Source organism: Ictalurus furcatus, chromosome 6 (genome assembly GCF_023375685.1).
Source record: "Ictalurus furcatus strain D&B chromosome 6, Billie_1.0, whole genome shotgun sequence".
In the NCBI taxonomy this organism is placed as follows: Eukaryota; Metazoa; Chordata; class Actinopteri; order Siluriformes; family Ictaluridae; genus Ictalurus; species Ictalurus furcatus.
In genome coordinates, this window is record NC_071260.1 from 19,446,340 (window position 1) to 19,459,117 (window position 12,778).

Sequence of the window (12,778 nt, forward strand, 5' to 3'; positions counted from 1 at the left end):
CTAAACTGCTATGGCTGTGCTGTATGGGAAAAGTAATAGTAATTTGGACATTTGCAATTGCTCTCTCTCATCCACTGCTACACCTGGGACAAAATAAAACACCTTTGCAATCCTGTATTTGCATATTCAGTGAACAAGACCTGTCAGTCAAGTGCTGTGGGTGGAACAGTGAATGGACATCATGTGTTTTAGAGGAAGGTGTTTGACAGGAGTGGAACCTGATATGGTCGTCTGTTGTTGTAGCTCATCCACCTCAAGGTTTGATGTGTTGTGCATTCTGAGACGCTTTTCTGCTCACCACAGTTGTAAAGAGTGTCGATTTGATTAACTATAGACTTCCTGTCATCCCAGACCAGTCTGTTCATTCTTCGCTGATCTCTCTCATCAACAAGACATTTCAGCTTGCAGCCCCTCCACACAAGATACTTTTTTTTTTTTTGCATCATTCAGTGTAAACTCTAAAGACTTGTGTGTGAAAATCCCAGATTAGCAGTATCTGATATACTCAATATTTGTCCTTAGCAATTGGTACTATATATATATATATATATATATATATATATATATATATATATATATATATATATATATATATATAAATATATAAATAAAAACAGTCCAAGAGAGTCTGCAACCACCTCCACAAGTTTACACTTCCCTGAAATGCATGCCTTTTAAAAAATTCCCTCCCAAAATCCCATTTGTAGTATGGGGATGAGAAAGTGCCATTGGAAATGTAAGAATTGTTGTAACCTTTTAAATATGGCAGAATCTGACAAGTTTAGACACTGAAATTGAAATTACACTGCTTTACACAAAAATGCAAATGTTTTACAATTTAATTTGAATTATGTCACATATTATGCATCCTCATAAGGGAAATGTAACAGCAAGTACGTGTTTAAAATATTAATTATATTTAGCATTAGGACAACTTTGGAAAATGGCATACTAGATTGGGTGCAAGGTTAGCCCGTTCGCCTCATACCTTGAGGGTTGGGGGTTCAATTCCCGCCGCTGCTCTGTGTGTGTGGAGTTTGCATGTTCTCCCCGTGCTGCGGGGGTTTCCTCTGGGTACTCCGGTTTCCTCCCCCAGTCCAAAAACATGTATGGTAGGCTGATTGGCATGTCCAAAGTGTCCGTAGTGTATGAATGGGTGTGTGAATGTGTATGTGATTGTGTCCTGTGGTGGATTGGCACCACTTCCAGAGTGTACCCCACATTGTGCCCCATGCTCCCTGGGATAGGCTCCAGGTTCCCCATGACCCTGTAGGATAAGCGGTATAGAAAATGGATGGATGGATGGATGCCATACTAGATGATTTGGTTGATGGATATTGCTCAAGTCAACCATCAGCTTTCTTGGTTTGAAAATAAAGAGTAAAGCTTTTAATAATTAAAACAAATATTTCCACATCATAGGCTAAAGTGCATTAAACAGAAAATAAGACTTTCTCTTAGCTTGATGGAGATTGTGGGAGACGTTTAGAGAACAACACATTTTCTCATAAGATTTAATTGGAGCGGGGGAAACAGGCTCTGATGCGTCAGTAGGCAATCAAACGAAAGGCACGCAGTTTTCTTTCCTATCATTTATCAAATGGTTAACGTTTCTTGGTTTTGGAAGATCTCTTTCTGACACTCCAAAATTTAAAGTTACTGCTACTATATTGTGACCAGATGCAGTTTCACCACTAACTTTAGTGTGGCAACAGCAATTAGTGAAATCAACATTACTGATTGATAAAAGACTTGCTACTGTATATGTATATAAAACAAATGTTGTTATGTTTATCTTACTGCAGTGTGTCAGTAAGGAGAATGGTGAATTAAAACCAGCATTAGTGTACTGTAGCTACAATGTGCTTGTTAGTTATTGCTGCTTTGTTCCCCCAGCACAGTGATGATGCAGGTATATGAGTCTTTTAGGATTCAGATGGCGTGAGTAGCTCATTATAGCTTCAAATTAAATTACAGTGACACAAACGCAAATTGCCTTGAACGCTTCACTGGTAGTGGAAATGGAACATTTAGTCATTTTGCAGACTAAAGAAAACAGGAAGAGAGCTGTGACATATCTTAATGGGGGAAAAAAAAAACCCACATGAAATCTGGCTCAGTATTCACACATTACACTATTTGTCACTTTTGTGTGTCTTTGTTAAAAAGGATTTCTAATGATAATTTTCTTTCTCTGTATAATTTTTAAACAAATATTTTCACTCATGCTGTTACAAATAATTATTGAAAACATTTATGTCAATAGCAAATTGCACAATCTGTGGCCAGTGATGTTCCCAACCACATTCTCATTTGGGTCCACCAAAAGCTGATCCCCCCCCCCATTTTGTTGCGTCAGTGTTTACCTAAAGAAAGTGCACTTTTCTGGCCAAATCATCAAACATTTGTTTTCCCATAACGTAATACTGTCAATTAAATATTTTTGAAATGATTTCCACCAGTTGCTTAAATAAGTCTCAAGAACGGCTCTGGGACGTGTTGATCATTATATTAGGGAGTGCGTTGCGTCTTTTTTTCCACAGGCCCAGATCACACGCGTACCTCTTAATTAGACGAAACCATTGCTGTGTACGTGACTTGTCAGGGGCACGTAAAACAAAGGCTTCGCGTCGGATGTCCAGCACCTCGAACGTGTCATCACAGTCCGGGTCGGTCGAAACCACACAGTTAGCCAGATGGATGGGCTCACGCAGTACAGCAAACTTGCCACTGCTTTTATCTTTAATCAGTACAAGCACACCATCCTGCACGGTCTCAAAGGTCTCTGTCTGGTCTCCACGTAGCCCTCCATCTGCCGTGTGCACCATTAGCAGGCTTTGAACATTCTGGAACTTTAGGGACTTGCTGCCTTTTTTCACCCACTGGCCATCAGCAGGCTGCGAGATCTGCAGCGGACCCTCCATAATAAAGCGCGTGCTCTCACGAGCCCAGCCTACAAGCTTCATGGATGTCTCTCTCATCTCAATGTTTATCACTTCACGGTTCTTGCGGCTCTCACGCCTGAAGGAGCGCAGAGACCACGTGGCTGTGCCCTCCTGCTTGCTCTTCATGTTGATGTGCTCCAGGTGAGACTCCACACGACTTTTGGCCTCCTTCAGACGCTCGTAATCAGGGTGGTATTCGTTGGTGGCCTTGATGATACGGCTCAACAGCAGCGGATACTTGGTCACACGCTGCAATGGAGCCATGAGGAAGGAGCGCAGATTCATGCGACGCAGGGCCGTATTGTCATTCTGGGATACATCAAGGAAAATCCTGGAGGACAGCAAGAAAACCAGTCATATATGAATTCATATTGATTTCCAATGTGTCTCAAGGCCTGCACAAGCTTAGTGAGACATACTGGTCATGTGACCAGTATTCTAAAGTAAAATATAGAGTTGGGGTACTCGAACCCGGACTCAGACTCGAGTACAATCATGAACGAACTTGCACTCAGGTAAATTTGTACTCGAACTTGACACGGACTTGGACATTTTGGACTCAGATTTTTCAGAATACACTCGAGTCTGCGTCATGTGTAACATGAAAAGAAAGATAAAAAATAAATAACAACAAAAATTAAGATAACAAGAAATTAATGAATGTCTCCCTGCCTGACCAGGAGACTTTCTGTGCACGCACACTTTGAAACGCGGACACAGAAAGCCGCCTCATCGTGTGAGTACTGAATTCTCTTTAGCGGCTTATTACGCTTGGATGGTCAAATAGTTTCAACTAAAAAATTTTTTGTTGAAACTAGTTTTAGCACCGATTGTCAGATAGAAGCTGTAACTGCGCTTCCTTGTTGCTACGAGCTGTATACACGTTGCTAGATTAAAGCTAATTCCGGTATTCATATTCGGTTTCGGTCGGGAGTCGCTCGTTCACGCGACTACTCTTTGTTTTGCTAATTAAAGAGGCATGCTCAGCTGTGAAACACAGCAGTATTTAATAATTAAGAAACGCTGAGGCGGAAGCGTCAGCCCTTATCGTGTGAAGACCGAGCTCGTGTAAAGACCTGCGAGTCTACCTGCACGAGTCCACCAAGCAAGGACACAGACAAGACACCACACGTGCTGCTAAGAATACTTTTTTTTCTCCCTTTATTCCTCTTGTTGTTTACCTGTTTACACAGGTACTAACATGTGTCATCAGTTTCCCTGCTATTTGCCACAGGCACAGACCGCGGCATACTCCCAGAAAAGTACGCAACTTGGACAACCTACGCTCTCTGAATGTGGCCTATGCATGGTTCCCTCTCATTCTCTATAGGACTTTGGAACTGCCAATCTGCTGTCAACAAGGCAGATTTTATTCCTGCCTTTGCAACCCACTCCAACCTCAGTGTGCTGGCTCTGACTGAGACCTGGATCCATGCTGAGAACAGTGCCACACCCGCTGCCCTAGCCGCCAACTTCAACTTCTCCCAACTTCTCCCATCCCAGGGTAGATGGAACTCCTCTTCTGGTCCTTGGTGATTTCAACATTCATCTAGACAAGCGACATGCAGCTGACTTTCTTGCTCTCCTTCCCACATTTGACCTCAAGCAGTTCACCACACCAGCAACCCACAAAGCCGGCAAACAGCTCGACCTCATCCTCACACGTAATTGCACCACACACAATCTTCTCATTACTCCTTTCCACACCTCTGACCATTTATTTATCCAGTTCTCCATTTCTCTCCCCTCACCCCCTTCACTGTCTCCACCCTCTATCTCTTTTCGTCGCAATCTTTGCTCCCTTTCCCCCTCACAGTTCTCCTCTGTTGTCACAACCTTACTTCCCTCTGATAGCCACCTCTCCTCACTTGACTAAAACACCGCAACTGACATGCTATGTTCCACCCTAACATTTTCTCTTGACAGCATCTGCCCCCTAACCTCCAGACCTGCTCGCACATCACCCCCTAGCCCTTGGCTCTCAGAAGCTCTGCATAACAACCAGGCCAAACTAAGAGCATCTGAAAGGAAATGGCGTAAATCTAACAACCCAACTGACCTAACCAATTACCAGACACTTCTCTCCTCTTTTTCCAATAGCATCTCCATTGCTAAAGCCACATATTACCAAGAGAAGATTGGTAGCTCTCCCAACACCCGCACTCTCTTCAAAACCTTTTCCTCTCTTCTCTGCCCCTCTCCTCCCCCTTCCCCTACCTCTCTCACTGCAGATGACTTTGCCACTTTCTTTTCCAACAAGGTTACATCAATCAGGAACCAGTTCTCAACCCCAGACATGCATAGACCGGCTCCTCCTCCATGTAACTCCCAACTGACTTCCTTCTCTCCCCTCTCAGAGACTGATGTCTCTAAACTCCTCCTCTCTAGCCGTCCCACGACCTGTCCTCTTGACCCTATCCCTTCTCACCTTCTTCAGTCCATCTCTCCCACACTATTACCTGCACTCACACACATCTTTAACACCTCCCTCTCTACTGGCACATACCCTACCTCCTTTAAGCAGGCCCAGGTTACTCCACCGCTTAAATGGTAACACTGGTTACCTCATTTAACCCTGCTTTAGTTGACAACTACAGACCCGTTTCCCTCCTCCCTTTTCTTTCCAAAACTCTTGAAAGAGCCGTTTTTAATCAACTCTCCAATTTTCTCACACAGAACAACCTCCTGGACACCAAGCAGTCTGGCTTCAAGAGCAATCACTCCACGGAGACTGCTCTGATTTCCGTCACTGAAGCCTTACGACTAGCAAGAGCAACCTATAGATCATCTGTCATCATCCTACTTGACCTCTCTGCTGCTTTCGACACTGTGAACCATCAGATCCTCCTGTCAACTCTCTCCAGCCTGGGCATCATTGGAACGGTTCTGCGCTGGGTGGAATCCTATCTCTATGACAGATCCTTCAAGGTATCATGGAGGGGAGGTATTTCTGAAACTCAGCAACTCACAACTGGCGTTCCACAGGGGTCAGTTCCCAGTCCACTCCTCTTTTCTATCTACACTACATCTCTAGGGCAGGTGATTGAGTCTCATGGCTTCTCATATCATTGCTATGCTGACGACACCCAGCTCTATTTGTCCTTCCAGCCTGACGATCCATCCGTCTCAGCACGCATCTCTGCTTGCCTGTCGGACATCTCGGTCTGGATGAGGGAACACCATCTTAAGCTCAACCTGGCAAAATCTGAGCCTCTCGTCATCCCAGCCTGTCCCTCAATCAACCACAACCTTACTGTACAGCTCAGCTCAACCACACTCAAGCCAACCAAGATGGCCAGGAACCTTGGGGTGATTCTCGATGACAGCTTGACCTTTACAGACCACATCTCAACAACTGCACGGTCCTGTATGTTCATCCTGTACAACATCAAGAAAATCAGACCCTACCTCACCGAACAGGCTACACAGATACTAGTCCAGGCTCTTGTTATCTCAAAACTGGATTACTGCAACTCCCAGCCAGCTCCATCAAACCCCTCCAGATGATTCAGAATGCTGCAGCACGCCTTGTCTTCAACCAGCCCAAGAGAACCCATGTCACACCCCTCTTCATCTCCCTCCACTGGCTTCCTGTAGCCGCCCGCATCAAATTCAAGGCCTTGCTGCTCACCTACAATACCTTGTCTGGATCAGCACCCTCCTACCTCAACTCTCTCCTGAAGGCTTACGTTCCCTCACGCAATCTGTGATCGATTAGCAGTAGTTATTATTGGTAGTAGATTAGTAGTTCCTACTCAGCGTGGCTCAAGGCCCCTTTCCAGAACCTTCAAACTAACTGTTCCTCAGTGGAGGAATGAACTTCCAACCTCAATCCGGACCGCAGAATCTCTCACCATCTTCAAAAAACAGCTAAAGAACCACCTCTTCCGTGAACACCAAACCAACTCATATTAAAAAAAAAATAAATAAAAAAATAAATAAATAAAAATTGCACTTACACCTCTACTCTGCGCACTTTGCTTCTTCTGGAACTCAATTAATGGATCTTGTATGGTAGCACTACTTGTATTGTTCTCTGCTTGATATATCGCTTTGCTTGTATTTTCTCATCTGTAAGTTGCTTTGGATAAAAGCGTCTGCTAAATGAATAAATGTAAATATAAATAAATGCACACACACATCATGTCAAAATGCAGGTCTGGCCGAGTATTCACGCAAACACTGTTATGTCTTAAGTGAATGTAAACAGTTGGGAAAAAAATCGGAGGTGTGTCAATACAGTATATTGGATCTGTGCATTAGGTCATAAAGTGACAGCAGTCTAATAAACCTGCTGCTGTCTGTGTCATTAATGTTAAACAACAAAAGACAAAGAGAAAATCACTTATTCAGTCATTGGACTGAATAACTTCAGTAAATTTAATAAGAATCACTGTATATGTCATATAGTGAAGTCTATTTTATTTTACATTTAATTGCTTTATTCAATTTCCGTTGTATTTCTTACTTGAAAACTACTGACGGACCTACCTGAGAAAACGTATCATTATCGTGATATAAGATTGCAGTCATATCGCCCACCCCTAAACATTAGCAATTGGTTGATTCCAGTCTTGAATTTCAAGTAAAATGTGAACTGCACTTCTTAATGTAGTAAATAGCATAAACCCTGCTGATAGGGATTTTTTTCCATTTTAGGAATTAAAATGAAACAAAAAAGTTACAAGAACAGAGCTGTGTTCAGAAATGAGTTTGTTGTAATTCACAGACAGATTAAAAGCAGTAATAAAGCAGGAAGCTTGTTGTTATGACGCTGCTGAATGTAACTCTACTCTGTACTCTCTCAACCTATATAACTGTGGGGGAGACGCATCAAATAATCAAAATGTCAGCTCGAACTGGAGGACACAATATAGTGTGATACAAATTAAGCTGTTTTGTTATTGTATTTTCATACACCTGTAATCTAATAAAAGTTCTACATATACCTCTATATCCCTTTTTTCCTTTGAAACCATTTTTTGATAGGAAATTAGTTGAGGTGCTGATGACATGAAATAAAAATATTAAATGGCAATGGCAAGATGTAAAAGTGGTATTTTTGTTACATTTATGTTGCCATTGGTTTGTGAAGGTTAAAATATTAATTTAACAGCTCAGTTATGAATTTACAATTGCAATTTCAAATCTTTTTTCAATTTAATTAATTTCTGGACTCGGCCATAAAGGACTTGGACTTGAGACCAACTCGGCCCCTTTTGGACTCGAAATCGATTGGTTAAGGACTTGGTCTCGACTCAAACTTGACAAAGGTGAACTCGGACCCAACATTAGTAAAATATGCATTTTCATATTGCAGATATGAGGTGTTTTATCAGTGTAATTGTAGTGACACCCAAATTCATGCAAATGCTGTAATTTTTTTAAAGGCTTCTGCATGAAAATAATGTATATTGTATATACTTTAAAAACACACAAGGTATACTTTTAAAAAATCTTCGTATATACATTACAGAAACATTACAGTAGTCTGAAATACTACTTTACGGACTATTAAATCAAATGGTTGTTCGGTAAATTGTTGTATGAAATTGCTAAAATAGGAATTAAAATAACAAGCAAAGTTAAATAGTTACCTAAGTGGGCAATTTAAAAGGATTTTTACTATATTAAAATCGCCATCTGCAAAGAATTGCCCCAGTAAATGTCAAGTAGGTAAACAGAATATCAGTTATAAACAGTCTAACACTAAAGGCTACAATGCCTTTGGGAATGCCCACAGATTAGCATGTGTTGGTTTAAAAAATTTCTCACAGTATGTTTTGTTCTTTAAAGACACTGCCTAAACCTATGTGCAGTTGGCAAAGAGATTAGAAAATTTAGGAAAATGGTCTAAGCAGTTTCTTGTACTGCATGTTTTTTTTTGTTGTTGTTTGTTTTTTACCTAAGCAACTCTTTTTCCTTCTCCAGTGTGTTAAGCATGTTGACAGATGTTGATTGCTGCAAGCAGTAGGTTTGAAAGGCTGGTAGCATGTTGACAAACTCCAAGAAGATTTCTCCAATGCATACTGTGAGCAGATCTTCATCTCCCTGCATGTTTAAAACAAAGAACACTCAATTTATCATATGTCACTCTTGGCCTTCATAATGGTGGTTAGGCACAAATGTTTCTAGAGCAAAAACAAAATGTTATTCTATAAAGTATATTATACTTTAAACAAAACTTTATAACGGGTGTTTGTGGCAGATCATCTGTTCAACATGGAAACAGATCCTGTCTGCAGTAATTGCTGTGTCCTTACCTGATCGAGTGCTTGGTCAATGTTGTCCTGCAGATGCTCGGTGAACCTGTCATTCACATCAATAAGCTCTTGCACATTGCTGAAGACCACAGTTAACTGTTCGGCTGTGAGCAGCCCTGCACTCTGCATGGGGAAGTAAAACTCTTCCTTGATGATGCGCAGATCCTCGCCGTAACTTGACTCTGTGTTGAGGAACTCCAGAATGGCCTCCTTGCGCTCAGTCCGTAACTTTGAGCATCGCTCACACATGCCCTCCTCTCGAGTGGTGTCTCGGTGGCCACAGTCTGGACATGGCCGCTGAGCCTCCCATGTTTTAAATGATTCTGAGGGTCTTTTCCAGATCGGTGCTAGTCCAGACCCGATACCACTGTCCACTCGCTCCACGTCAGACCCGGCACTGCAGCGAGTCTGGCGTGGCTCCTCCTCATCCTCACGCTCATCGCTCAGCCCTACCACGCCACTGTCTGCACTCACACTACTTACTGTGCTCCAGCGGTGCTGACACACACGATTCACACCCAGGCGTCCATTCCGACCTTCTCCTCGAGGCTCAGAGTGGCCCCTAACTGTGCGCATACCTGACATGGAAAACACACAGGGAATGTTATGCTGTCTTTGACCATATGATTTGTAGAGTCTGTGCCCCAGTTTCAACATCTACAGGACACAGGGAACTGCTTGGACTTTTAGGAGAAGACACAAACAAAAGAAAAATGCCCCCAGAATGGATGTGGTTTATGGAATGGAAAGTGGTTTATCCTAAAGGCACTGACTGTAGAGGCAGCAGCACTATGGTGTTAAAATCAAAGGTAAGAGTTGCTAAAGGCAAGTCTTTGCTGTAAAGGAGTGGCTATACTGAGAATGGCTAAAGTCATAGCCTTAAGTTGTGGGAAGGACTCACTCATGTTAAAATTACAGTGGTGCTTGAAAGTTTGTTCAAATTTTCTATACATCTGTATAAATACAACCTAAAACATCATCACATTTTCACTCAAGTCCTAAAAGTAGACAAAGAGAACCCAGTTAAACAAATGAGACAAAATATTATTCTTGGTCATAATTAAAAATTAGAGTTAGGTATTTTCAATTAATGGGATGACAATCAGGTGAGAGTGAGCACCCTGTTTTATTTAAAGAACAGGGATCTATCAAAGTCTAATCTTCACATCACATGTTTGTGGAAGTGTATCATGGCACGAACAAAGGAGATTTATAAGGACCTCAGAAAAAGAATTCTTGATGCTCGTCAAGCTGGAAAAGGTTACAAAACCATGTCTAATGACCAATCCACAGTCCGACAGACTGTGTACAAATGGAGGAAATTCAAGATCGCTGTTACACTCCCCAGGAGTGGTCAAGTGACAAAGATCACTTCATCATACTTGACCAACAAAGATCAAAGATCATACTTGTAAGCATGATCACAAAGGAACCCAGGGTAAATTCTAAGCAACTAAAGGCCTCGCTCACTTTGGCTAATGTTAATGTTCATGAGTCCACCATCAGGAGAACACAGAACAACAAAAGGTATGCATGGCAGGGTTGCAATGAGAAAGCCACTGCTCTCCAAAAAGAAATCTGCTGCCCGTCTGCAGTTTGCTAAAGATCATGTGGACAAGCAAGAAGGCGAATAGAAAAATGTTTTGTGGACGGACGAGACCGAAATAAAACTTTTGGTTTAAATGTGAAGCATTATGTTTGCAGAATGGAAAACACTGCATTCCAGCATAAGAACCTTATCCCATCTGTGAAACATGGTGGTGGTGGTAGTATCATGGTTTGGGCCCGTTTTTCTGTATCTGGTCCTGGACGGCTTGCCATCATTGATCGAACACTGAATTATGAATTATACCAACGAATTCTAAAGGAAAATGTCAGGACATCTGTACATGAAGTGAATCTCAAGAGAAAGTGGGTCATGCAGCAAGACAATGACCCTAAGCACACAAGTCGTTCTATCAAAGAATGGTTAAAGAAGAATAAAGTTAATGTTTTGGAAAGGCCAAGTCAAAGTCCTGACCTTAATCCAATAGTAATGTTGTGGAAGGACCTGAAGCAAGCAGTTCATGTGAGGAAACACACCAACATCAAAGTGTTAAAGCTGTTCTGTACTGCGGAATGGGCTAAAATTCCTCCAAGCCGATGTGCAGGACTGATCAACAGTTACCAGAAACATTTAGTTACAGTTATTACTGCATAAGGGAGTCACACCAGATAGTAAATGCAAAGGTTTACATACTTTTGCCACTCACAGATATGTAATATTGGATTATTTTCCTCAATAAATAGATGACCAAGTATAATATTTTTTGTCTCATTTGTTTCATTGGGTTCCCTTTATTTTGTTTTAGGACTTGTGTGAAAATCTGATGATGTTTTAGGTCTGCAGAAAGGTAGAAAATTCTAAGCTTTCAAACGCCACTGTAAATGATTTGTGATACAATTCAGCAGTTTCAGTAAAATAAATAATACAATTATTAAAAAAAAAAAATAGATTCATGCAGCAATGGCATTCATGATGCTACCTCATTAAAGAAAATGTGAGTTAATCTATGCATGTGAAAACATGCACTTATATCTCGATTGGTTCTAATGAGTCTTTACTGATCACATATACATATGCACAGTGAAATTCTTTTCTTCGCATACCCCAGCATGTCAGGAAGCTGGGGTCAGAGCACAGGGTAAGCCATGATACAGCACCCCTGGAGCAGAGAGGGTTAAGGGCCTTGCTCAGGGCTCCAACAGTGGCAGCTTGGCAGTGCTGGGGCTTGAACCACTGACCTTCCGACCAGTAACCCAGAGCCTTAACCGCCAAGCCATCACTGTCCCCCCGATATGAAATACTGTATATGAGAAATTGCAGTCCATTTAAAGCGCTAATTGAATTGAAGGTCTAAAGTGAGTAACTGGAAGAGGAACTGCTATGGGTCTCACCACTATCTCGGTCCCTGCGTTGACTGTGGAGACGTGCAGCTGCAGCAATCTTCATCTCCAGCTGCTTGCGCTTGGCAGCGTCAGTGGGCATTGGGTCACTGTAGTGAGGGCGCAGGCGACACTCCCGCTGCGCCCTCACCGATCCAGCCGGCTCATAAGTTGCGTCTGAGCTGGAGCGCCTGCATCCCAACCCAAAGAGCTTCTGATTGGACAAAGAGCCATCAGTCAGCTAGCCATTCATCACACTGTGCAGTGAATTAGTTAGTACTGATTGGTTAAAGGATGAACATAAAGACAGTTACAGGTGGAGTGCTTGAAGTATTAATCAGAGAAAATCCCTGAACCTGAAGTTGTGTCCCATCACTGAGGTTAATAATATGTATTTACAGCTTTTGTATGAACAATACTTTAACATTCCTTTTAAAGTGGTGTCTATATAGGGTAAAAGTTTGCACTCCCATGTTTAAAAAAAAAAAAAAATTATTATTCTACAATTTATCTACAAAAATAGAATTCCTTAATGTATAAAATAAAATTGCTTGAAAATATGTTTTGACCCTCTCTGTCTCCAGATTTAATAGTAATAAATAAATAAAAAAGTCAAGATTTATAAAACTTGTAATCTGTGGATAG

General features: G+C 41.8%; 1 protein-coding gene across 1 annotated transcript in view; it reads right to left on the reverse strand.

Moving 5' to 3' along the window:
• Positions 1-647: 647 nt before the first annotated feature.
• si:dkey-91i10.2 (uncharacterized protein LOC555224 homolog) overlaps positions 648-12,778 on the reverse strand; it is a 36,799-nt gene continuing 24,668 nt past the window's right edge. Inside the window, exons 4-7 of the mRNA XM_053626983.1 lie at positions 12,146-12,347; positions 9,209-9,786; positions 8,851-8,996; positions 648-3,276 (exon numbers count right to left, since the gene is read on the reverse strand). Of these exons, the coding sequence (XP_053482958.1) occupies positions 2,478-3,276; positions 8,851-8,996; positions 9,209-9,786; positions 12,146-12,347 (1,725 nt within the window). The 3' untranslated portion in view covers positions 648-2,477. The remainder of the gene's footprint in view (positions 3,277-8,850; positions 8,997-9,208; positions 9,787-12,145; positions 12,348-12,778) is intronic.